The sequence below is a fragment of the Perissodus microlepis genome, chromosome 19 (genome assembly GCF_051167445.1).
Source record: "Perissodus microlepis isolate ML-2025 ecotype Zambia chromosome 19, ASM5116744v1, whole genome shotgun sequence".
Lineage (NCBI taxonomy): Eukaryota > Metazoa > Chordata > Actinopteri > Cichliformes > Cichlidae > Perissodus > Perissodus microlepis.
This window is the reverse complement of record NC_140479.1, coordinates 8,017,287-8,042,866: the sequence shown is the minus strand read 5'-3', so window position 1 is coordinate 8,042,866 and position 25,580 is coordinate 8,017,287. Positions and strand designations below refer to the sequence as shown.

The 25,580-nt window shown below is 41.9% G+C and overlaps 2 protein-coding genes across 3 annotated transcripts; both read left to right on the top strand.

Moving 5' to 3' along the window:
- Positions 1-12,274: 12,274 nt before the first annotated feature.
- On the top strand, positions 12,275-15,482 carry LOC146365340 (interferon-inducible GTPase 5-like). 2 transcript variants are annotated; one of them, XM_084915696.1, is made up of 3 exons: positions 12,275-12,374; positions 12,702-13,267; positions 13,365-15,482. In XM_084915696.1, the coding sequence occupies exons 2-3, from the start codon at positions 12,709-12,711 to the stop codon at positions 13,985-13,987; spliced, it is 1,182 nt and encodes a 393-aa protein (XP_084771822.1). In that variant the 5' UTR covers positions 12,275-12,374; positions 12,702-12,708; the 3' UTR covers positions 13,988-15,482. The 2 variants fall into 2 exon arrangements, with proteins under 2 accessions (XP_084771822.1, XP_084771821.1); XM_084915695.1 differs by having other exon boundaries at positions 12,355-12,449; positions 13,365-15,481.
- Positions 15,483-16,778: 1,296 nt separating this feature from the next.
- Positions 16,779-24,344, top strand: ccr6b (chemokine (C-C motif) receptor 6b). The gene is made up of 2 exons (XM_084915686.1): positions 16,779-16,955; positions 21,557-24,344. Exon 2 carries the CDS (start codon positions 21,566-21,568, stop codon positions 22,664-22,666), a length of 1,101 nt encoding a protein of 366 aa, XP_084771812.1. The 5' UTR covers positions 16,779-16,955; positions 21,557-21,565; the 3' UTR covers positions 22,667-24,344.
- The last annotated feature ends 1,236 nt before the right edge of the window (positions 24,345-25,580 follow it).

Sequence of the window (25,580 nt, the reverse complement as noted above, 5' to 3'; positions counted from 1 at the left end):
GCTGATGTTTGTCGAGCTGATAGAAACACTGCATTTTAAATTACCTGACACAAAAAAAACCCAAAAAACGTTACTACCTTTATACTCGCTCCTCTTCTGTAATGCCAGCTAGATGTTGAACTACCACAACCAGAATGTACGGACAACTTATAGACAAATATGGTACTCATGGTTCTCAAAGCTCAAGTCCAAGTCAAGTCTGAAGTTTTTGTGACTTAAGTGTGACTCGAGTCTAAGTCCCATCTGTTAGTCACCATCTCTGCGCCACAGTCATTTTCTGCAAACTCATTTATTTTCACCTGAGAGATGGTCAGTGTTCCCTCCTCTCTTTCAGGAGTATCACCTCCTCTTCCTCGAGCCTTTTACAGCCATTACCTTGTCAAAGACCTTTTTAGACAGAATGCCAAGCATGGCTTAAATTAAAAGAACAGTAGAAACTTTTACCTTCTGTTAATTTTCACTGACAGCACATTTTACTTAAACATTACTAAAGTAAATAATATCAAAGTTTGAATGCCACAGCAAAACATATCTGTGAAGATGTCCACAGGCCTAACTCCACCAAGATGTCTTCTATTGTTTGCTTTTCCAAATTCTCACAACTGTCGACATTCACGCAACTTTACCTTAAGTTTACTTAATAATTCCACTGGCAAATACCAGCGTCACAGTGAACTAACCTGATGGAAATTAATTTCGTTGTGAAGTTGAGACAAAAAGCTGTTCATTCCACAGTGGACGCTGCTCTGATCTGGTCTTCACCTCTCCACCTGTTTCGAGGTTAGCCAGGCGGCTACCGCCTGAATACCGAGGACAGTGACGTCATCAGCGAGAGACCGGTGACCAGCATCGCGGAGCATGACGTCCGAGCGGCATTGAGGAGAGTGAACACAAGGAAAGCGGCGGGGCCAGACGGCATCACCGGCCGTCTGCTGCGCTGACCAGCTAGCAGGTGTGTTCACTTACATCTTCAACGAGTCCCTGGCGAAGTCTGTGGTCCCCACATGCTTCAAAAGATCCACCATCATCCCTGTGCCCAAGAACAGCAAACCCTCATCCCTGAACGATTACCGGCCAGTTGCACTGACCTCGGCAGTAATGAAGGTGTTTGAGAGGCTGCTGAAGAACATCATCTCCTCCTCCATCCCAGACACCACAGATCCGCTGCAGTTCGCCTACCGATCCAACAGATCCACAGAGGATGCCATCGCCCACGTCCTCTACACCACTCTCAGCCACGTGGACAAGAAACAGGGTAACTATGTGCGAATGCTGTTTGTTGATTACAGTTCAGCGTTTAACACAATAGTGCCCTGCAGACTGTTCACAAAGCTCAGGGATCTGGGACTTAACAGCCGTCTATGTGCATGGGTGTTGGACTTCCTCACTGGCAGAACTCAGGTGGTGAGGGTGGGTAGATGCGTCTCTAACAGCATCACCATCAACACAGGAGCACCTCAGGGATGTGTCCTCTCGCCACTGCTCTACTCCCTCTACACTTCAGACTGTGTGGCCACCCATGGCTCCAACACCATTGTGAAGTTTGCTGACGACACAGTGGTGTTGGGTGCCATCTCCAACAACGATGAGGCGGCCTACATGGATGAAGTGAAGAATCTGGCATCATGGTGCCAGGACAACCACCTCCAGCTGAACGTCGGCAAGACCAAGGAGCTGGTGGTGGACTTCAGAAGGGGTCAGCACAGAGACTACAAGCCCATTATCATCAATGGAGCTCCAGTGGAGAGGGTGCAGTCCTTCAAGTATCTTGGTGTCCACATCTCCTCAGACCTGACATGGTCTGCCCACATTCAGGTCCAGACCAAAAAGGCTAGGCAGCGCCTGTATCACCTACGACAACTGAGGAAGTTCAGGGTGTCTCCAAAGATCCTCAGGATTTTCTATACAGGCGCTGTGGAGAGCATCCTCACACAGAACATGACATCGTGGTTTGGGAACAGCTGTGTGAAGGACCAAAAAGCTCTCCAGAGAGTGATCCGTACAGCAGAACGCTGCTGCAGGATTGCTCTCCCCCCGCTTCAGGACACCTACACCAGGAAATGCCGGACTAGAGCAGCGCAGATACTGAAGGACCCGTCCCATCCTGGCAACAAACTGTTCCAATTTCTGCAATCTGGTAGAAGGTTCCGCATCATCCGGGCAAGGACTCAAGAGGAGTTTCTATCCCCAAGCCATCCGGGCCCTAAACACACACACCCGCCCTCTCACATCATCTATAATTGACTGAGACAGGACTCTCTTCCAGACACTCTAAACCAAGGCACAATGTACATTCCAAATTCCTTTAATTTTAAATATGTTTATATTGTCTATTCTGTAAAATAGTCAGATGTCTATTCATATTAATGTACAGAATTCACCTGCTTGCTGCTACTACTGCACATTCACCCAATTTTTATATATATATATATATATATATATATATATATATATATATATATATATATATATATATATATATATATATAAATAAAATGTTCTTCCTCTACCCCCCCCCCCATTTTTGCACATGTCGAGGAGCGTGTCAGGCTACATTTCACTGTGTGTTATACTTGTATAACTATGCATGTGACAAATAAAGAACCTTGAACCTTGAACCTTGATCTAAAAACAGAAGCATGAAATCTAGAGCTGACATGTCTGGGTTATGATCAACTTGGTGATGTCACAGAGTAGCAAAAACAGATTTACCAGATTTGAGATCTGGTCCTTTGGAAAGGGTAAAATGGGGATCGGCAACCTTTCTGATGATGAGTGCATCTAAAATTTCCTCAGAAGTCAGTGTGCCATATGATTGCATTAGCAATAAATTTCATAACGCTCTATATTAACCGTTACACACTATATAGAACAACGTTATAGAATTATTTGTTCGCAGGTGTTGGCAGCTATCAGCGAATACTCGTCAGCTATTTTGAAACCAAAAAAAAGACACTTTATATCCATAACAGCAAATGAACTGTACAACAGAAAATACAAATGCTATTTATGGTCTCCTCACAACAATGATAAGAAAAATAAACTGGGCCAATATGGCATGTTTGTTAATACAGAGACACACATGTTAATGTGATCTTAGATTAATTCACTGCGTGTCGTGTCCAGGGCTGGACTGGGACAAAAAAAATCAGACCGGGCATTTTGACTAGAGACCGGCCCACCAGGTATTAAAGCCTTTGAATGAAAACAGACGCTGCTGTGACAGTTATGTACAGTCTTGTTGGTATATGTATGATTTCTATGCATTTTACGTCAGATAAAAACTTTGGTTGTAAGATTCAGATAATTATTTAGGGCTGTGTGATATGACCAAAATCTCATATCCAGATATAAGAATTCTATCGTCCGATAACGATATAAATCACAAAAATGTAACATTTTCTGTAAATTCTGTGAATCTCGGGCAGCTCGACTTACGGGAAGTGTTTCCAGCTGGGCGTCGTGTAGCTGGAGTCGAGTGTTTTAACTAATGCGTGAATTTTTAGACATAAGTTGTAACGGCCGCCGTTTTCTTTGAGTATTTATTACACGTCGTGCTGCGGGGAAAAGCCTGTATTTTTTAGCACCTGGCGACTTTTGTTTTGCTTCTCATCCGTAAATAATCTGCTCTTTCACGTGATTCAGTTTATTTTGAAAAGTCTCAACAGGATGTTGAGCTTTATTGTGAAAGGTTTATGTGGAACATAAGCGGACACGCGATGGTGTTACCGTCGTTGTTGCTAACCTCAACGCATAAAAACAGGCGCTTGTCCGTCAGTAGTGTGGTTATATTAAATATAAGAGAAAGAGAGAACTTTAAGAAATTAATACTACAGTGACCATCAAAACCATGAAAATATATTGCCGTAAACAGTTTATTTTGCGACACCACGAAACAAACGATAGCGTAAAATGAAACGATAGACGTTTTTATATCGTCATCCGATATATATCGTTATATCGAACAGCCCTAACTGATGAAGAAATTTATTCACCTTTTCATCGTGGAAGACCAAATGCAGTGAACCTCTCCGGTCAGATAGCCCCTGGTTAACCAGCTAACGTTATGGAGAACGTGCCTTCCACATCACAGGAGTCCCCCACAATGGGTCCCATCTACAATGTGCATAACAGTTAATTTGTTTAATTGTGGAAACATGCGATTTCTATAATATTTCACATCCCGTAACCTTAATCTGCAAACATTGTGTAAAAGTAAAGCACATCAGTTGTTACAATGCATAATTTTTGGCAGTATATAATTTAATGAAACTTTTTTTAAAGCAACAAAAAGTACTCCGTGAATTTAAGAAAATATTTTTATGTGATTGTTAAGTTTCTCCACCCACTCATCTCACTATCTTACATCATCTACCCATCCATTCATCCATCCATCCATCCATTCTCTTCCACTTATCCAATTCAGGATTCCAAGAGCCTATCCTAGCTACCATGGGGCTAGAGGGTGTTTATTAATTGGACATGTGTACAGCATGGTGTATTTTTTTTAATAAAATGTACTTCATTGATCAGAGAAGTGTGAGTATATTACATGCAGAAATGTTTACTTTGCCTTTATCCTCCATTAGGTTTCCAGCACAGCTAAGCAGGTCACATTCTGTGGCTCAGTCTTTCACCAAAGAAGTGATTCTCTTGCCAGACCATCTAACTGCACATGTGCCAAGGCGTAACAAAAAAGCTTGGCTTTTTGAAAATGGACATATAAAATCTGCACTGGAGTTTAATTCAATTCAATTTTATTTATATAGCGCCAAATCACAACAAAAGTCAAGGCGCTTCATAGGTACAGAGAAAAACCCAACAATCATATGACCCCTATGAGCAAGCACTTTGGCGACAGTGGGAAGGAAAAACTCCCTTTTAACAGGAAGAAACCTCCAGCAGAACCAGGCTCAGGGAGGGGCGGCCATCTGCTGCGACCGGTTGGGGTGAGAGAAGGAAGACATGATAAAGACATGCTGTGGAAGAGAGACAGAGATTAATAACAGATATGACTCAATGCAGAGAGGTCTGTTAACACATAGTGAGTGAGAAAGGTGACAAAGGAAAAACTCAATGCATCATGGGAATCCCCGGCAGCCTACGTCTATTGCAGCATACCTAAGGGAGGATTCAGGGTCACCTGGTCCAGCCCTAACTATATGCTTTAGCAAAAAGGAAAGTTTGAAGCCTAATTTTAAAAGTAGAGATAGTGTCTGTCTCCTGAATCCAAACTGGAAGCTGGTTCCACAGAAGAGGGGCCTGAAAACTGAAGGCTCTGCCTCCCATTCTACTTTTAAATACTCTAGGAACAACAAGTAGGCCTGCAGTGTGAGAGCGAAGTGCTCTAATAGGGTGATATGGTACTACAAGGTCATTACAGTTTTTCTCAAATGTTAAAACACAAAAGCCAATCCTGTAACCCAAATGACCAGTAGTCTAAACACATTTACTAAATGTAGCCACCATATTCCAGTACCATAAACACATGTCACATGAAGACACAATTCACAAAACACAACCCTCTGTACTCATAAATCTAAACACATTTTTCCTTGCTAAAACACATGTTGCAAAACAACTCTGCTCATATTCTCAAATGAAAGCCCATGTGATGCAAAATGCTTGCCACAGTCACCAATCTTTGAACACAGGGAACACACCTGGCGTCAGTCACTACACACAACGACTCAAAATTGAAGACACCTGTTGCTAATGATGTGACCCCACCTATAAAAGCATAGTTTGGTGAAGATGCCAAACAATCACAATGGATGAAGGCATTCGAGCGTGCGGAAGGAGAAGAGCTGCAGGCCAAAGAGGAAGAGGGGTTGAGATCAGAGGAGGAAGAGGTGAAGGCCTAAGAAGAGGAGTTCGGAGTAGAGGAGGAAGAGAAGGAGGCCAACAAGAGAGAGGAGAAGGTCCAGGTGGGAGAAGAAGACAACCTCGCACCATCATAACAGATGATATGCGAGCAACAGTAATTGATCATGTCATTGGCCATGGCATGACAATGGCTGAAGCGGGACGAAGAGTACATCCAAACCTGAGTAGGTTCACCGTGGCCACCATTATCAAGGCATTTAGACAACACAACAGGTATAGTACGCTATTGCTTTCTTTGTCACACTACAGTTTTACAGGCCTGTGAAAGTGGTCTGTTACTTTACATGTAGTTTTACATATAAATCAGTCAATTGACAACACATGTTTCTTTCTTTAGAGCTGAAAGGATGCCACATAGAGGTGGGAGGGTTGCCATATTCACAGCGGCACAAGAAACCCTCATTGCAGATATGGTCCGTGAGAACAACTGCATTAGACTCCGAGAGATCAGAGACAAAGTCATTGCAGATAATGTAAACTTTGAGAACATTGATGCTGTCAGCGTGTCCACAATAGACCGAGTTCTCCGGCGCCAACAGATGAGGATGAAACAGGTCTACAGGGTTCCCTTTGAGCGCAACTCTGCGCGACACATAGAACAACGTTACGAGTATGTGCAAGTACGTATACATCCATGTCCACAGTACAGTTAGTGGACATACTGTGTTGCTTAGTGGCCTACATTACTTCTGGACAATACTGTGCTACCTGACTGACCGTTCTGAACACCTGTACGCTTTTCCATGTTCACAGAGGATAATGCAGTTGGACGCGATGGCCAGACCCCATGAGTACCTCTTCCTGGATGAGGCTGGCTTCAACCTCCAGAAACGAAGGCGAAGAGGCCGTAACATCATTGGCCAAAGAGCCATCACTGAGGTTCCTGGCCAACGGGGGGGGTAATATTACTCTTTGTGCAGCTATGGGTACGGAGGGGCTTGTCCACCGGCATGCTGTCCTTGGGTCTTACAACACCCAACGTCTCCTCTCCTTCCTAGAGGAGCTAAAAGACATCCTCCTGGACCGTCAACAACACCATCCTAGGCTAGCACATCACATGTATGTGATCATTTGGGACAACGTCCGCTTCCACAAAACACACCAAATCAGAGAGTGGTTCACCACCAACAGTGACCACTTTTTAAACGTCTGTCTGCCACCCTACTCCCCTTTCCTGAACCCTATAGAGGAGTTCTTCTCATCATGGAGATGGAAGGTGTATGACAGACAGCCATACACAAGAGAGAACCTCGTACGGGCAATGGAGCTGGCCTGTGCTGACATCCCAGCGGAGGCCTTCCAGGGATGGATTCGCCATTCCAGGGCGTTTTTCCCGCGGTGCCTAGCAAGGGACAATATAGCCTGTGATGTGGATGAGGTGATGTGGCCCAATGCAGCTCGGCGACATGATGCCGCACAGTGACTGTGTGTAATACTGTAAAAAGACCGTGTAGACAATAAAAAAGACTTCACACCCTGATCATGTTTCCGAGAGTACTGTTGTGTGCGATAGATTCTGTTTTTGCATTGAGTTGTGTTACAGTAGTGTACGTACATGCAGGATGTTTTTATAGATTTATAGTCTTCATGTGAAACTCACAAATCTAAATGCCTAATCCTCTGCAGGGTTCTATGACGATCCGTTACTGTACAGTTTATAAAAATATGCATTGGCAGTTATGAACCAAAGAACCTTCTCACAAATTGAGCATTGTGTTTTCAATTGTTTTGCTGTAGTGTGTAATGCTGTGTATAGTGTTTATAGTTTTGACAGCTTCGAGCTGCTCTCTTGGTGTGGGAGTTTGAGTTTTGCAGTGGGAAGGTGTGGTTGTGTTTATGTAGCTTTAGAGAAGGGTGTTGTGTTTGGACATTGGGGGACCTGGTGGTAACGTTTGTGACATGTGTTTTAGCATTTGAGAAAAACTGTAAGATAAGATGGGGCCTGATTATTTAAGACCTTGTATGTGAGGAGCAGGATTTTGAATTCTGGATTTAATAGGAAGCCAAAACAGGAGAAATCTGCTCTCTTTCTAGTCCCTGTTAGGACTCTTGCTGCAGCATTTTGGATTAGCTGAAGGCTTTTCAGGGAGTTTTTTGGACATTCTGATAATAATGAATTACAGTAGTCCAGCCTGGAAGTAATAAATGCATGAACTAGTTTTTCAGCGTCACTCTGAGACAGGATATTTGTAACTTTAGAGATGTTGCACAAATGGAAGAACGCAGTCTTACATATCTGTTTAATATGTGCGTTGAAGGACATGTCCTGGTCAAAAATGACTCCAAGGTTCCTCACAGCGTTACTGGAGGCCAAGGTAATGCCATCCAGAGTAAGAATCTGGTGAGATACCATATTTCTAAGATTTTCAGGGCCGAGTACAATAACCTCAGTTTGATCTGAATCAGGAAGCAGAAAGTTAGCGGCCATCCAGGTCTTTGTCTTTAAGACATTCCTGCAGTTTAACTCATTGGTGTGTGTTATCTGGCTTCATGGACAGATAGAGCTGGGTGTCATCTGCATAGCAGTGTAAATGTATGCTATGTCTTCTAATGATGCTGCCTAAGGGAAGCATGTATAATGTAAACAGAATTGGTCCTAGCACTGAACCCTGTGGAACTCCATAATTAACCTCAGTGTGTGAAGAGGACTCTCCATTTACATGCACAAATTGGAGTCTATTAGATAGATATGATACAAACCACTGCAGCACAGTACCTGTAATACCTACAGCATGTTCTAATCGCTCTAATAGGATATTATGGTCGACAGTATCGAACGCTGCACTGAGGTCTAGCAGGACAAGCACAGAGATGAGTCCACTGTCAGAGGCCATAAGAAGATCATTTGTAACCTTCACTAAAGCTGTTTCTGTGCTGTGATGAGCTCTGAAACCTGACTGAAACTCTTCAAATAAGCCATTCCTCTGCAGATGATCTGTTAGCTGTTTGACAACTACTCTTTCAAGGATGTTTGATATGAAAGGAAGGTTGGAGATTGGCCTATAATTAGCTAAGACTGCTGGGTCTAGAGATGCTTTTTGAGTAAAGGTTTAACTACAGCCAGCTTGAAGGCCTGTGGTACATAGCTGATTATTAGAGATAGGTTGATCATATTTAAGATCGAAGCATTAATTAATGGCAGGACTTCTTTGAGCGGTTTTGTAGGAATGGGGTCTAAAAGACACGTTGATGGTTTGAAGGAAGTAATTATTGAAGTTACCTCAGAAAGATCAGAGAGAAAGAGTCTAAAATATAAACAGTTATCAAATTTGGGATTTTTTTCCAGTAATGGTTACATTTTATTTGTAAAGAAGTTCATTAAGTCATTACTAGTCAACATTAAAGCAGGAGTGGGGAACTCCAGGTACCAAGGCCCGGTGTGCTGCAGGTTTTAGATATCACCCTGGGTCAGCACACCTGAATCAAATGATGAGTTCATTAGCAGGCCTCTGGAGAACTTTAAGACATGTTGAGGAGGTAATTTAGCCATTTAAATCAGCTGTGTTGGATCAAGGACACATCTAAAACCTTCGGGACCTGAGGCCTGGAGTTCCCCCACCTCTGTGTTAAAGGGACGGTTGGCTCAACAGAGCTCTGTTTGTCAGCCTAGTTACAGTGCTGAAGAGAAACCTGGGGTTGTCCTTTCATTTTCATTTATTTATTTATTTATTTCACACTTGGTACAACAATTCAAACAAACCAACCACACTTTCTATCAAAAAGCACTACAACCATGTGTGAAAAGGAGCAGGAAGAAGAAAATATTCTTATTAAACCCCGCCCCCTATCTACAATCCAATTTATATTACAAGTGGGCACCAAAAATCAGGGAACAAACTAACATTAACATTTATCTCCGGTCCTAACCCAAACCAAACAACAAATTTACAATCAGAATATACCACTCCACATAGTAACAAGGAGAAAAATAAAATTAAAATAAATAAAACAAAAAATTTTAATGGATCCTTTTTCAATGAACTCCAATTTCATTCACATTCTTCATATTGAGTTATCGTTTTAAGCATGTAACACTTTTTAAAACAATGTAAATTTATACAATTCTTTAAATTATAATGGAGTTCCACAGTCGTATACTCCTAACCGTTGGACTCATTAATCTTTGTGTAGTCCTAGCTAACTGATGCTTAAAATAAAATTTCCTTCTGCCATCTTCTCCCCCGAACACATTAAAAATACTCTTTGTAACTTAAAGGGCAAAATATTATTTTTAGCCTTAAACATAATTAATAGTGTCCGTAATTTCACTAAATCTCCTAATTTTAATAATTTCGATTTTATAAATCATTTATTTGTATGTTCTCTATATTTAACGTTATGAATCATTTGTATCACTGTCTTCTGTAATAAGTTTAGAGGTTTTATAGTATTCTCATATGTATTCCCCCAAACTTCCACACAGTAATTAAAATATGAGAAAAACAATGAAAAATATAAAATGCGCATTGTTTTATAGTCTAATAAATCTCTAACATTTCCCAAAATATAAATGTTTTTAACCATCTTCTTTCTAATATACTCAATATGTGATTTCCACGTCAAATTTTCATCTACTATTACACCCAAAAAACGAAATTCAGTAACTCTATCAATCAATTCTCCATCAATGGACATAATGACTTCTTCCTCCTTTACACGACTGCCAAATATCATGAATTTCGTTTTTGTCAAATTTAAGGATAATTTGTTTACATCAAACCATTTTTTTAATCTTAACATCTCAGAAATCATAATTTCAACCAAATCTTTCAAATTCTCTCCAGAGCAATAAAAATTTGTGTCATCTGTAAATAAAATAGAATTTAACCTTTTTGATACGTCACAGATATCATTAATATATAAATTTAAAAGTTTAGGTCCCAAAATAGAACCTTGAGGAACACCACGTACAATCTTCGATCTTTCAGAGGTGTTACCGAGATAATGTACATATTGTGACTTATTTTCTAAATAACTCCTTAACCAATTCAATGCCACTCATCTCACAACATAATTATACAATTTAGAAATCAAAATATAATGTTGTAACGTATCAAAAGCTTTTTTTAAATCAACAAATACCCCAACTGTATATTTATTAGGGTTCTTAGGGTTGCAGTGAGATGTTCTGGCTTTGCGGAGGGCTTTCTTATAAAGCAACAAACTATTTCTCCAAGCTAAATGATGATCTTCTAAATTTGTGGCACGCCATTTCCTCTCCAGCTTACGAGTTATCTGCTTTAACTCAGTAACCAGTAGGTGGCAGACAGTCACTCTGACAAATAAGTGACTGGCCAAGTGATCCCTTACAAAAGTAACACAGGCCAGTTATGGTAACAGAAGCCGTCAGTAACACAGAACTGCTGTTTTGCTGTGTTTCAGAGCAATAAACCTCAGTGTGCACCTGAATGAACCTCGTCCTCCTTCAGTGTGTAACAGTGACAGTAAAACTAAGGCACAGCAGTGAATGTTTGGAGTGGGGGCTCGATGAACAGAGGGAGAGGTTGGTTAATGGAGGTATGGAGAAGCTGCAATTGGGGACGGTGAAACAGATTGATTCCTCTTCTAGTCTTAAATACTGCCTGCAGATTGGCCTGGATCTCCCACAGGTGAGTATAACAGGTGTAGTGACGAGGGCTCCGCCCAGAGGCAGGAACACGGGGACACCATGGAAAAATCCAGATGACTCAGCCGGCCCATGACCACTTCTCATTTGAGACTTTTTTTTCAGAGGAGCTACAGCAGATCCTTAAACTTAGCTACAGCACTTTCAGAAAGACCTACTGTGATGAGAGTCCTCATGTGTAATCCATTATTCTAAATGTAAAGGCTACTGTAACTGATTTTCAACATCTGGATGTTAAAATCATCTACAATTAATATTTTTATCAGAACTGAGCACTAAATGAGATAAAAGTATGACAATCAGAAACTCTAAGGCCCAGATGGACGATCGATAACAAATAAAACTGTTTTTTTAGTTTTCTGGCTTTCAAGTCAATTAAAACTACATCTACATTTTTGGTGTTTGATGAGTGTAAGAATGCTGCCACTCCTCAGCCTGTGCTGTGTGTGTGTGTGTGTGTGTGTGTGTGTGTAACCTCCGCCCAAACTCAGGTACAACCAGTTGAACTTAAAACAGAACAAAACAAACATTCTTTGGTTTTGACTCATCGCCCATCACAGCAGCAAACACAGTGATCTTATTGGCTGAGCTCTGCTGTAGGCGGTGCTCGTGGATTTTAAGTATTAGTCTCTAATTGTCCAAACAGTGTCTGTGGTTCACTTCCTTAAACTTCTTTAACCATGATGTTTGCTGCTCTTGCAGGTGCAGCTCTGTTATCAACACACAACCCTCCTCTCTGTTTCCAACAACACCTGCAGTTAAAAAAGAGTAAAAACAAACTGGTTGGTTCAGGTTGCAGCATTTTCATTGGTCGCTCTCTGTGGATCTGCCCTCACCTGTACTGCACCTCTATAACAACCAGGTGAGAACAAACTGAAGCAGTGATCGCTATTGTTGCTGATCCAGCTGTGTGTGTGTCAACAGTACGAAGAATCCAGTGAGTACCTGCTGTTAGCTTAAACTTAGTTAAGTGACAGGTTTGCTGTCCTATCAGAACAAGAATGAGAATAAGCACAAATTATTTTTTCAAGTCAAGGAAAAGGAAAAGTTTCAGGCTTTTTACCGTTTTACCTTTAATTACTTACTGCCCACATGTGCTGTGTCCGTGTGCCGTCAGTAACATTACTGATAATCAATAGTACATGTCTGCATTCCAAAATAAAAGTCTTTATGTTTTTCTTTCTGTCAGGATCAGCATGGAGGATCCAGATGATTCGTGCCCAGAAGAAATTCCTGGAGTTAAAGAAGCCCTGAAGAACAACGACACGGCCGGAGCAGCAAAAAGGATTAAAGAATATTTAGAAAAGCAAACCAATGTCTCGTTAAATATCGCCATCACAGGAGAAAGTGGTGCAGGTAAATCCACCTTTATTAATGCCTTCAGGGGGATAAAGAACAGAGACGAGGGAGCTGCTCCTACTGGTGTCACAGAAACGACGTCAGAGGTCACACCGTACCCCCATCCAGATAATCCCAACGTCACTTTATGGGATCTTCCTGGAATCGGAACCAAAGACTTCCCAGCGAGGAAATACCTGAAGCTTGTTGGGTTTGACAAGTATGACTTCTTCCTCATCATCTCAGACACTCGCTTCAGAGAAAATGACGTGAAACTCGCTCAGAAGATTAAGAAGATGAAGAAAAATTTCTACTTTGTTCGCTCAAAGATCGACAACGATATCCGAGCCGAGGAAAGTGTTTCCGACTCCAGCAAAGAGAAAACTCTCACAAAAATCAGAGACGACTGCGTTCAACGTGAGATCGAGTTTTCAAAATCATTTAAATCTAGTTTTTAATCGTTTTTTTATTTGTATGAATCTGATGGTGTTGACATGTTTCCTTTGTGAAGCAGGACTCAAAGACTTGGGCATCGAGTCTCCACGAGTCTTCCTAATGTCGAGTTTTCAGCTCCACAAGTACGACTTCTCTCTCTTACAAGAGACCTTAGAGAGAGAGCTTCCCAAAGATAAGAGGGACACTCTGCTGTATGTCATGCCCAACGTCAACCCCGACGTCATCAGCAAGAAGAAAAAAGCTTTAAAGGTACACTTATACCTCTTGGCCACTCTGTCTGCAGCTGCTGCAGCTGTTCCCGTTCCTGGGCTTTCTGTTGCTGTTGATGTTGCTGTGCTCATTGGTGCTGTCACACATTTTGTACATGCGTTTGGTCTCGATGTCCAATCTCTGAAGAGACTCGCTATCAGAACAGCTGTGTCATACACTGAGCTGCGTGATGTCATCATTTCACCAGTGGCTGCGAAGGAAATTACTAAAGAGCTCTTCCTGAAGGTGTTTGCCCAACTTGGAGGAGCAGCTGGATTAATTGGAGCAGAGGAAGTATCCAGATTCATTCCGATAGTGGGAATCCCAGTAGCCATGAGCCTCTCCTTCGTCACGACCTACAGAGTTCTGAATTTTATCCTCAACCAGCTCGCTGAAGACGCTCAGAAGGTGTTAAATAAGGCTCTGGTCTGAGCGTGAAAGTAAAAGGCAATGAAACTCAGTGAAACTGGGATTCACACATAAAACTCAGTAAACCAGTCTCCTTGTACAGCTGGTCAGCTTTACACACTCAAACTTTTCTCATCATCACATACATACAGAAACAAACATCATCATATTATTCAGATATGAACTGTGTAAAGTGTAGAAGTCTGAGTCATTGTCATGTTTTTTCCTTTGTGTGAGTGCTTCCTCAGGACATCAGGAGATACGATGACCCACCTTCAACCAGTTGCGGCAGATGGCTGCACTTCCTGCGTCTCCTCCCTGTTAAAGGCAGTTTTTCCTTCCCTCTGTCACCAGGTCATAGAGTGATGTCTGATTGTTGGGGTTTTCTCTGATTTGTAGGGACTTAACTGAACTTAATTTATCTGAGCTGTTTCTACCTTTACTCAAACATGTCTTGTTGTTTGAATAAATTGTGATGAAACTGGTTGTTTTGCTGTATTATATTTCCAGCATCATAAACACTGAGTTAAACAGACTGTTCGATGTAATGTGAGAATCAGGGGTTGTTTTGATGTTTTTACTTGCTGTTGACTGTGGATTGTGATGAGTGTTCACTGCCCTCTGGTGGTCAAAGTGAGAAACTACAATACAAATAATAACGATATGAATTATATTACTTATCACCATCACACCTGTTTATTATTAATAAAATGCTATTGATAAATAAACATCAGTGTAAGTGTGTAGGTCAGCCACTCTCTGCATGTTTATACACCACTATATCATTTATAACTTACCTCAGCACTTCAGTCATCTGGTACTCTTCTACACCACCCAGAGGCTGTCTCCTCCTTCTTCAGCTTCCACCTGACCACCTACATTCTCCCCTGACTCCACCTTACAGTCTCCTGTCTGTTTCAGAGTGCACCTTCTGCATAAGACGTCGTCCACCTGTGTGCATGTACAGGGTGCAGGGTGGACACAATATTAGATACCTTGACTCTGTGATGTAGATTTACGTTATGCACAAAACAGAATAAGGATTAATGGTGGAGAATACTAACGCATCTAGGAGATAACAGAACAGACTGCAGCCATCAGATGTATCCTGAGTCCTTCAATGACAGCCTCATCACCTGTAACAAAGACAGGAAGGATTAACTTGAACTGGCTGTGACGTCAGTGAAATGCATCGCATAGACACGAGGTGGCGCCATTTCACTACCAAATACTGTCAGTTTGTTTTGGAGCCACAAACAGCAGCAGGAGAGGAAACAGGAGACGCACTGCAGTGAACATTCACACAGAGAAATCTAAATCTAAACACGGAGCACACGCTGATCAGTGATCAATCGTTTACTGGGTTGTGATCAGTTACAGGGATGGAAAATAATCACAGGTGATGTTGTGAATATCTGACTGACATTTATATCACAGGTCTGTCAGTAAACTCGGCCTCATCTGTTTGATTCATATTATTATCTCCAGTTTTTTCCACCTGCTCTTCATCCCTGTGAAGCTGAATCATTGGATTTAAAACTCAGATGTGAAATTTGGCAGAAATGCAGTTTTATCTAAAATCTACAAGTTGGCCAGATGGTAACCGAGTGATGATGATGAATTTTAAAGATACACTCCATGCCCCACATTGATCATCTTCATCTTCCTCAGTTCCCTGAAGCTCTGCTCGTTGTTTACCCGTTGCCACGGTTAATCTGTCCTGTCACCTACATGCGTTTCTGTGAAACTGGAAACTCGGAGTTAAAAGTTAGAGTTTGGTGAACTTGGTGCTTTGTGGAGCAATCTCTGATTGTTCTCTCAGATATTATCCCGTAAATACAGAGAAATAAAGTTCAGCTTTGCTCTCAAACTCCCAGAAAACCTGCAGCTGACGTCTGACATCATCAGTTTCTGTTCAAAGTTAGAAAACAACAGAGATGGAGGCAAACTTCCTGCAAAAACCTCAAATGTTTTGAAGTTTATTTACTTATTAACTGTTTTTTTGAATGAAATTTATTTTATTAAATAAAGTATAACATGTTATATTATGTAAAATTGTATTAAAAATACAGAAAGAAAGAAACTTGGATTCTTCTGGATGTTTGATTTGGTATCCAGTATTTGTACATTTACCTGTTTTCCACTGATAATGCTGTTAATAAATAACTAGTAAAAATCCTAGAAATGCTTTTTAGATTTCCTCTGTGTGGGATCATTGTTCTGTTGATTGTTTGGTCCCAGTTTGGTCCCAGTTGTAGCTGTGGAACAGACGACCTCACAGATGAGTAAATACTACTTTGATTACAGGATTTATGACTCACAAATCATCAGGCCTGGTGCTGCAAACATCTGCACGCTGGTCTCGTCTGTCCAAAGAAGATCGTTCTTGCTGTGTTTGATAAAGGATAAATTTCATGATTCCCTGATATGTAAAAACTTCAGAATAGAGGAAAGGTGTCCTTTATTCTTACTATTACTGTAGCAAACCACTGTCATTGGTGTTACTGTAACAGTGTGGTGTATGGGGCACATGGATGACACACAATGCAAATATTGTGGGTTCTCCTTCCAAATCTAGGCCGGGTTTATTTAGCTAATGTATCTCATCCCTCTAAAGTTGTTGTTTGTTTGTTTGTTTTAAGGCAACAGATTAGCATTTTTAAATAAAGCCAGCAAATCAAATGTTACAGTTTCCCACAAAAAAGAGAAATCCTTCGTGTCAGACGTGACCTTTGTGGGGGCGGGTAAATCGCGTAGGGAGAAAGGCTTTGCTGATCAAACCATCAGATAAGGAAGCTCTGTGTGAGCGCGAAGATCAGAGGAGCTTTTTACAGTCAGCGAGCCCGAGAGAACGTGGCTGCGCCTGCTTTGAGGTTTTGTTCTTTGTGGTGCCATCACCGTCTTCTTACCCACACAGAGCGAGGAACTGTTAAAGAGCCGCCGCTCTGTCAGGAGTCAGAAAAACATCGGCTCAGGGAGAACGCTTCGCAAGGTATGCATGCTCTACACTTTACTGTTTCACTGCATTGTGATTTTAGTGTGTCTGTTTTCACTGTGCTGCATCTAAAGAAACGTTTGTTTAGATGCAACACAGAATTAATTTTAAAGTTTTAAAGAAATGATCAGACTTTAAAGGATAAACCGCCTTTCACAGATATTATTTCATATTTGGAGAACTGCCAGTTCTGCAAAAACATGAAACCCTGTTTGTTCCCAGTTTGCATTTTTAGAAAGGTGTTGTCTTTTCTTTACTGCCTTTCTCATTAATAACAGCCTCACTGAGGTTAGTGAGAACTGAAAGAGGTAAAGTGAGAGCGATATCAGCCTGTCGCATTTGTTCCTCACAGCAGGTTTTTAAAGAAGTTCAAGTTCTTGTTTGTGTCTTTATCGCTGCGCTGCAGAGTCCATTTACTCAGAACTTAAATGTGTTTCCTCAAAGCTGTGAAAACAGCATCCATGTCCTGCCTCCCTCATTCCAGAAACAGAACGAAACATATCAGGTAATCACGTAATTAAGACGATCGTGAGGTCAAATACAGATTAATCTGACTGCTACCTGCTCCACATGCTAATACGAGCCTCGAAGGTTTACCCAGAATGCACTGTGATTTATCAGAAACAGATCAAACATCAGGACACTGATGTTGGTTTCTGCTCCTCTGTGTCACAGATATCAAACCGCTGCAGTTTATTTATACTGACGCTCACGGCCTGTCGGCGAAAACCGTCTGTAGCTCTGGACTCTTGTGGCTCCAACACTTTAGTTTTTAAAGAGATTCAATGTGTTTCTCAGCTTTGAACATTTCATGTGAACATCTGATGGATTTGTGACATTGTGAGAGTTAAAAAATGCTGCAATTCTTTTTCAATGCTTAAATCTGAACCCACCTGCTGTGGATTTCAGGGCCTGGAACTCAGAAAACATCCACAGTATGAAAGTGAAGTGTAGCAATGTTTCATTAAAACAATAATAATAATGCTTCATTAAAAAAACAAGTTAATGTACCTAAAAAAAAAGATTCTGAGGCGTTCGGGTGGGAGGAGCCATGACCTTGTTTTTTTGTGTCATCTATCATAATTATAAGAAGCACGAACGCTGTGTGAGGAAAAAGCAAACGAGGACAAATGACTGGAACATTAAGTTGTCCTGATGCTTCCTCCTCTCGTACGGATCCATCACGCTCTGATTTCATGTGAAATAACTGACGCCTTCTCGCTCGCCCAAACTCTTTCCATCCCTCGTTTCTATCTGCTTTGATGGTTTTTCCACAACTGCTGTGACTCAAATCTCTAAACCCCAAAGTCAACTTTCAAACCTCACCAATGCACCAAAACTGTCTTATTGGCAAACCACACATTAGGAGACACACACAGTCAGTCAGACTAATGACGGCGCTGCAGAGGCTTCATTGTTAACACAGCTACAGAAACGTGTTACAGCAATTCTACAAACACATGAAGCTGGACCTCAGATTACAGACGAGTCACACCTGCAGCTAATTTACAGCCACTAATTAACCCAACATGCAAGTCTGTGGCCTGCAGGAGGAAACCAGAACACCGGCACACTCACCCCACACTTAAATATTATTATCATGTCCATGTAAAGCTCCATGTGTTAAAAATAGCATTTTAATTTGATGGGAAGCGTGAAAAGGTGTGAAATATGTGAGCCGGCGTCCCAGTGTCTGCTGGGCCGTGGAGAGACGCCAGGCTGTGGGTCTGACCTCAGGACCCACAGGAGTCTCCTCAGATCAATGAATTAAAATTTAACAAAGAAACAACACATTATTAACGCATTATTAATGCTGCTTAAAAGTTTTTACTTTGAAGGTCAGCTCTCGCTGTTTCCTGCTGTTTTCATTATAAACAGCTGAACAAGCAGAATTGTTATCATGTTGGATTTTTTTAGTTAAATTTAAACTGATTTTTTTGATTTAGTTGCTTTATAAGTTTTAGTTTTTAGTTTTCATTTCATGTAATTTCTGGGATTTATATTAATAATAATAATAATTATTATTATTATTATTATTATTGTTGTTGTTGTTGTTGTTGTTGTTATTATGTGGGCTTATTTTTGTTACAGGCATGTTTAACTGTTGGTGGACAGAAACTAAAAATGAAACTTTTCCTGTTTAATTATCTGTATTTTAGCAGCTTTGTAATCACACGTTGTTCAAAGACACGTTGAACGAGCTCGTGTGGGAAACAGCTTCAAAGCCTGCAGACGGATCCTTGCACAGACCCACGTTCATGAATGCATCAAATGTGAGACATTTAAATCTCACACTTTGCGTGTCCTCTGCTTTTTATATGGGTTAGGACTGTCTGTACGCGCTGCCCTCCATCTTCCTCCCTTCATCCTCCTCTGCCTCTCACGCTGCTCCCACCCTCGCTGGTTTATATCAGCTCAGATCAGAAAAACTGTGAACAGTTCTGAGTCGTTGTGTTTAAGAAGTGACGTTTGAAGTCTTAGATGATTTAATTCTGCGAAAGGATTTCAAAAAAGGTCAAATGAGGTACTTTAATCTCATTAAGGTGACACACTGTCTGTAGGTCACGGCCCACGTGTGGCCCGGTTTGATCTCAAGTAAAAATGCTTTATTAAAAAAAAAAAAAAAAAAATTCTAAATTTATTTTTTTTTACTAAAAATAGTTTAAAGATTTCTCCTGGAAAAAGCACAAAATTTAACAGCGAGGTGATAAAATCTAGATTCAATGAATATGAAACTGTTACATTTTATCCACACGTTTAGTTCATCACGTTAGTTCTGAAAAATGTGGATGTTCCTCTGATTCTCAACAGCAACAATAATAAATCTGATCTTGTTTTTTATGTTAGTAATGATTCAAACGAGCTCTGAAACAGTTTTACAGCCACAGATGTGACGACCTCACAGCCACAAACTGAAATGAAGTATAAAAACTCTAAAATTGACCCAACAGTTAAACTCAGCAGTAAAAGCCAGTCTGTGAAGATTCTGACTATTTGGATTTGACATCATTATAATTGGTTTGTCTGCATCTAGACCGATTTTAACTTCTCATCCGACAGCATAGTTTTATTGAAAAATAAATAAATTAGCGAGTGAATGAAATGTTATCCGGACTGGAGGTTAGAGCTCGCCGGTTTCTTCAGAAATCAGAATCTGATTCAGAGAATCTTCGTTTGTGTTTGAACAATGCAAAAAAGTGCAGTTCTGCAGACACAAAGCCTCTGCACTCCCTTTTTTGTGATTTTCTCACTTCAGTTTGGCTCTTAGTGTTTGTTTTTTGACCTCATTACATCTGAGATGCCCTCTGATAACAATCGGATCATTTTCTGAGTGAAGCACAAAGCACGGCGTACCTGTGCAGGCGTCGCCTCGGGCTGAAAGTGGGTCATTCATAACCAGAGGAACAGCTGACACAGAACGATGGTTTATTTTCTGAAACCACCAGAAAAGGTGTGAGGAGTCTCAACCCCCGGTGTGTGCAGGGTGCACGCTGTGCTGGATTGTAGTGTTGGTGCTGAACTCTTCATATCTTCTTTCATCAGACAGCGCAGTGGTCTGTCAGAGGTCAAACCTGCTTTCTAAGCATTAATGGTGGCACAGGGCTTTCCTTTGGTGTCATCACACAGAACCTTCTGTTGATTAATTTTGGCTTTTTCACCACAGATTTCTACATCTGGAAGTAAAACTGCAGCTTTAGATCAGGACAGAAATCACAGTAATTCAGCTGTTTGTGAGAATCACATCACAAACTACTCAACACAACTGATGTTACAAAGTTTTCCTTCAAATCAAAGGATTTGATTCAAATTCAAATTGGTTCAATAATAAAAATTATTATTACAATATGATTGCTCACACGATCACACATTTAGAAATCAGGCGGTGTGTAAACTTTTACAACTTCGGTGTCCTGAAACTTTTGCATCTGAGTCTCAGACTCGTTCTGCTGAGTTTGCTGTTAAATGGATGAGACAGACTCATCCGGAGAAGAGATCGTTATGTGGCACAGAGCAGACAGGAACACAAAAACCACCAAAGACACTGTGCTGAAGTTTAAGGTCGGAGCTGCTGTGGCGGCTTTACGTGGATACGTGGCAGAAACAGGAAGCTATTAGAGGCACAGACCAAAACACCCACATGTGACTGCGAGACCTTCACTGACTGGTGGAAGCAGACGCCGCGGCTTCAGCTCATGTAGCACGTCAGACACTTCACGCTGGAGAGATCCTCGATGTCAACATGACTGACCCGAAGACACGAGAAAGGTCGGCTCCAGGACGGCGTCTGGATGGGAACCCGGGTAGCGCAGCAGCTCGACAGCTTTCAGGAAACATTCACAATTTATGTGTTTTAATTCTTTATAAACAAGCGTTTTTTACAATGTACAACGTCTGGTTTCTGTGTGTGGTGGAGCATTAAATAACACGTCAGATCTACTGGGAACAATGGAGGCCGGAGATCCTCTCTGAAGTCTCTTTTCTCATTGCTCAACCTGAACAACATCACATGATCAAAGCTTCACTGACAGCGTGTTTCCGGTCCTTCTGAAAATGTCTCCAGTCAGTGCTTCACCCATCATGTTTCTTTTCTTCTCCAGGTCGCAAACATGACGGAGAGTCCTGCAAACGTGACATTCGGCGACTATGACAACGGTACTGAGACATATATCGATGACGACGGCTTCTGCAAGATGGATCCTGACGCCAGTGAGGTCATCACCCAGACTTTGATCCACTCCATCATCTGCGGATTCGGCCTGATTGGCAACATCCTGGTGATGGTGACTTACATCTTCTACAAGAGAACCAAGACCATGACGGATGTCTACCTCTTCAACGTGGCCGTGGCCGACCTGATCTTCGTGGCTACGCTTCCGTTCGTCATATACAACGAGCAGCACGATTGGTCGATGGGCAGGGCGGCCTGTAAGGTGCTCCGGTCGTCCTACAGCATTAACCTCTACAGCGGCATGCTGCTGCTCGCCTGCATCAGCTGCGATCGGTACATCGCGATTGTTCGGGCGACGCGCTCCTTTGGGGCGCGCTCCCGTGCCCTCGTCTATAGCCGCCTGATCTGCTTGGCGGTTTGGGTGTTTGCGGTGGCGTTAACTCTCCCCACGCTCATCTACACTGAACCCTCTCAAGATAACTCCCCGGGGTCTGACCGCGTCACCGTGTGTCAGATGTCTTTCGACCAGACTGAAACTGCGGCGCTCGTGAAGCTGCTGGTACCCAGCCTCCAGATGGCCGTTGGCTTCCTGCTGCCGCTGTGCGTGATGGCGTTCTGCTACTCCTGCATCATCTACACGCTGCTGAGGGCGCAGAGCAACCAGCGGCACAAGGCCGTCCGGGTGGTGTTGGCGGTCGTTGCTGTCTTCATCGTCTGCCATCTTCCGTACAACGTGACCCTGCTGATCCACACGCTGTCTCTGTTCAAGCAGAGGAGCTGCGACGCCGAGAACCTTAAACTCAAATTTCTCAACATCTGCAGGACCGTCGCTTACCTGCACTGCTGTCTCAATCCCTTCCTCTACGCCTTCGTCGGGGTCAAGTTCAGGAACCACTTCCGCCAGATCATGCTGGACCTCTGGTGCTTCAGCAAAAGGTACATCTACAGCGCTCGCTCGTCACGTGGCACGTCCGAGATCTGCATGTCAGGGCTGAAGTCGTCGGAAGGCTCCAACAACATGTCGTCATTCAGCGCGTAACACTTCAGCTATAAAGGGAAATCAGTCCAACGCTCATCGCTCTCAAGCTTTGCTGTGAAACTGTGCTTTAATCATAGAGACTGTGAGATGTTCTCATCTACTGCATCCAGTTTATATGACACAAAACTGGACATCAAGTCCAACAGCTGTCCTCAGAAACACAGGTGACCACAGCAGCTTATTATCCATAAAACTAAAAACACAGCAGCAGAATCTCACACTTTGACTTCACACATTGTTCTTGTGATTTAGAAGTAGCTGTGTCATGTAGGTTGCAACTGTACTCTTTGCTAATGAAGTTTGATGCTATAAACCGCATCTCTAACTGAACTAAACATAATGTACTTTTTTTAACGGGCAGGTTTGGATGTTTGGGGCATCGAGGTCGGTTTTCTGATTTTCAAAGCTTTTGTGACATGAACATTAGGGGTGCAACGATACACAAAATTCACGGTTCGGTTCGATACTTTGGTGTCACGGTTCGATATTTTTTTGATACAAAAAAAAAATGTTCATGCCTTTTTAAATTGTCATTTATTAAAATTATAAATATATATTAACTCAAACGTACAGTTTTAAAATTTAATGTTGCTGAAACAACAAAGGGATAAAATAATAAATCTATCTGATTGAGGAATCACTCATCTTTGGAAAAGAGTTTATTACAGAGAAATGTCTCTTTCCAAAATAAAAGCTATACTATGCGCTTCTTCTGGGTTATATTCTCAGCAGCATATTAAACATATCAGGTCCCCATAAGGAGAATCATGTGCTAACGGCTGACTCGGGTAAAGTTTGTAGCATGCGTGCTTGTTGTTTTTGTCTGCTTCCACTTGTCTTTGCACTAGGATGCTGTCGGCGTAAATGTGCAGTCATATTCGTTGTGTTCCCACTAGTGCTGTCAGCGTTAATCTGAAATGAGGTTAACGCCACAACGCGGCAAATCTCCGTTAACGAGCTACCGCAGATCGCCCCGTGCGTGGGGCTGGACGGCGTCAACACGTTAACAAGCTAACTGCGCTAACGCACTAGTTCCCACCCATGTAATTGAGCATTCCGTGGCACATCCGACATACTGTTTTACTTTTGTCCATGACGTGCTTACCCTCAGGGTCATACTTCACATGAAAACCAAAATAGTTCCAAAGGCCAGATCTGAATGAGGGTGGGGGAGGTTCAATTTGCCATGTTGCAACGAGAGGTTAGCTTCTGTCTTGCTAGCTTGCCCGACTACTCCGCCTAGGCTGCACTGTCGAGCGCAGATCCACTGAGCGCTCAACACAGACAGCATCATCAGAAGGAAAGTTGATAAAATAAATGAAAAATTTTGTATTGTTCGATACATATGCGTACCGAACCGAAAGCACTGTATCGAACGGTTCAATATCGATACGAGTATCGTTGCACCCCTAATGAACATGTAAACACATAATCCTGCAGTCTGAGAACGAAGCGCCCTGTTGGAATAATTTGGTATTACAGTCGAGGCGTTTATTCCTGTTCTCGTGTCGCCAGCAGGAGCTTCTTTTTTGTGTATGATGATTAAATCTGCTGTTTTTAAAGATAAGAAGCTAAACTTCTTCATTTTCTGGATCTTCCCATAACTGTCACTTGAACCTCATCTTCTTTTCTTGAAGCATGCTGTACACCTGCCCTGCTGTGTTTAATATTTGGCATTTTGTAGACCTGTGTTTTGTTTTGTTTTTGCATTATCTGAATAAAACTGTATGAAAATATCAGGGTTTTAATCAATATTAATTATTAATTTAACTGGATGTGCCCAAAAAGTTTGCAGACTAAAATGTATTTTTAAGATATTGTGTGCGTGGGTTCTCTGTGGATAGATATCATCGTACAGTTCTGAGTATCATGTCTGAGAGGAAGTGGGTAACCCGAGCAGAGCAGCGGGCCGAGCACGGGGCTCTGGGGAACGCCACAGCTAAACTGGGCTTTGGAGAAACAGGAAGATGGGAAAACTAGATCTAGATCAGATTAACAGTGAAAGGAGAAGTGTGGCAGCAGATTGTGACACCGTGTGCGGTTGCCAACAATGACTTTCTCAGATGTGCTGATAAGCAGAGGTTTCACAGGCTACAGACACGAGCACAGAGAGACTTGATGTGTGCTCAATAATCCAGCTAAAGAAACCCCAGAGGGTCGATTCTGATCTTCTGATTGGAGCGTGAATGTTTCATCACTCATCCAAGTGACTTTAGTTTCCGCCTTACAAACTCTAAGGTTAAGTTACCTGTTTCATGCTCCTGCAGCCTGCTGTGGAGGACAGTGACCTCTGCGCAGGTCAGACATAAAACATTTTATTGAGCACTGATGTGTGAGTTCATGTTGTACCTCAGATGTCATCGTTTGTGCGACGTAAAGGCCTCAGGACAGGAAATAACACATGAAACTGTCATTAATGGAGAAATTATGATCACTGGAGCAGGAAACTGTGTCTCTAATACACTAAATTAGTTTCAGTCAAACTCTGTGCTGGCGTCTGTAGTTCCTCTGCAAAGTTTCCATAGTGATAAAAAACACTGAGGACAAAGCTGCCGTACTGACCAGAAAAATGTGTAAAACCTTTAAAAAGTATCACAAAGTGTTAGACTGTGTGTTTGAACAGCTGTACCTCAGACATAAACCACTCTATCAAACGCTGGCTGACCTAAAACTGAAACTCCAAACTGTGTCAGTCACTGCTCCAGAAACCTCTATAACAACAAGATCAGTCCACGCTTGAACAATGGCAGCGCTCTGCTGGAAGCTGCTGCATCAGCATGAACTATGAACACATTACTACAGTACAGGCAAATGTGCACCAGTAACACTGTTGAATTATTACTGTTAAAGTTTTACCCATAGCTTCTCAATCCTTACACGGTCACATAACTACATCCAGGCTTTGTTTGTTCGA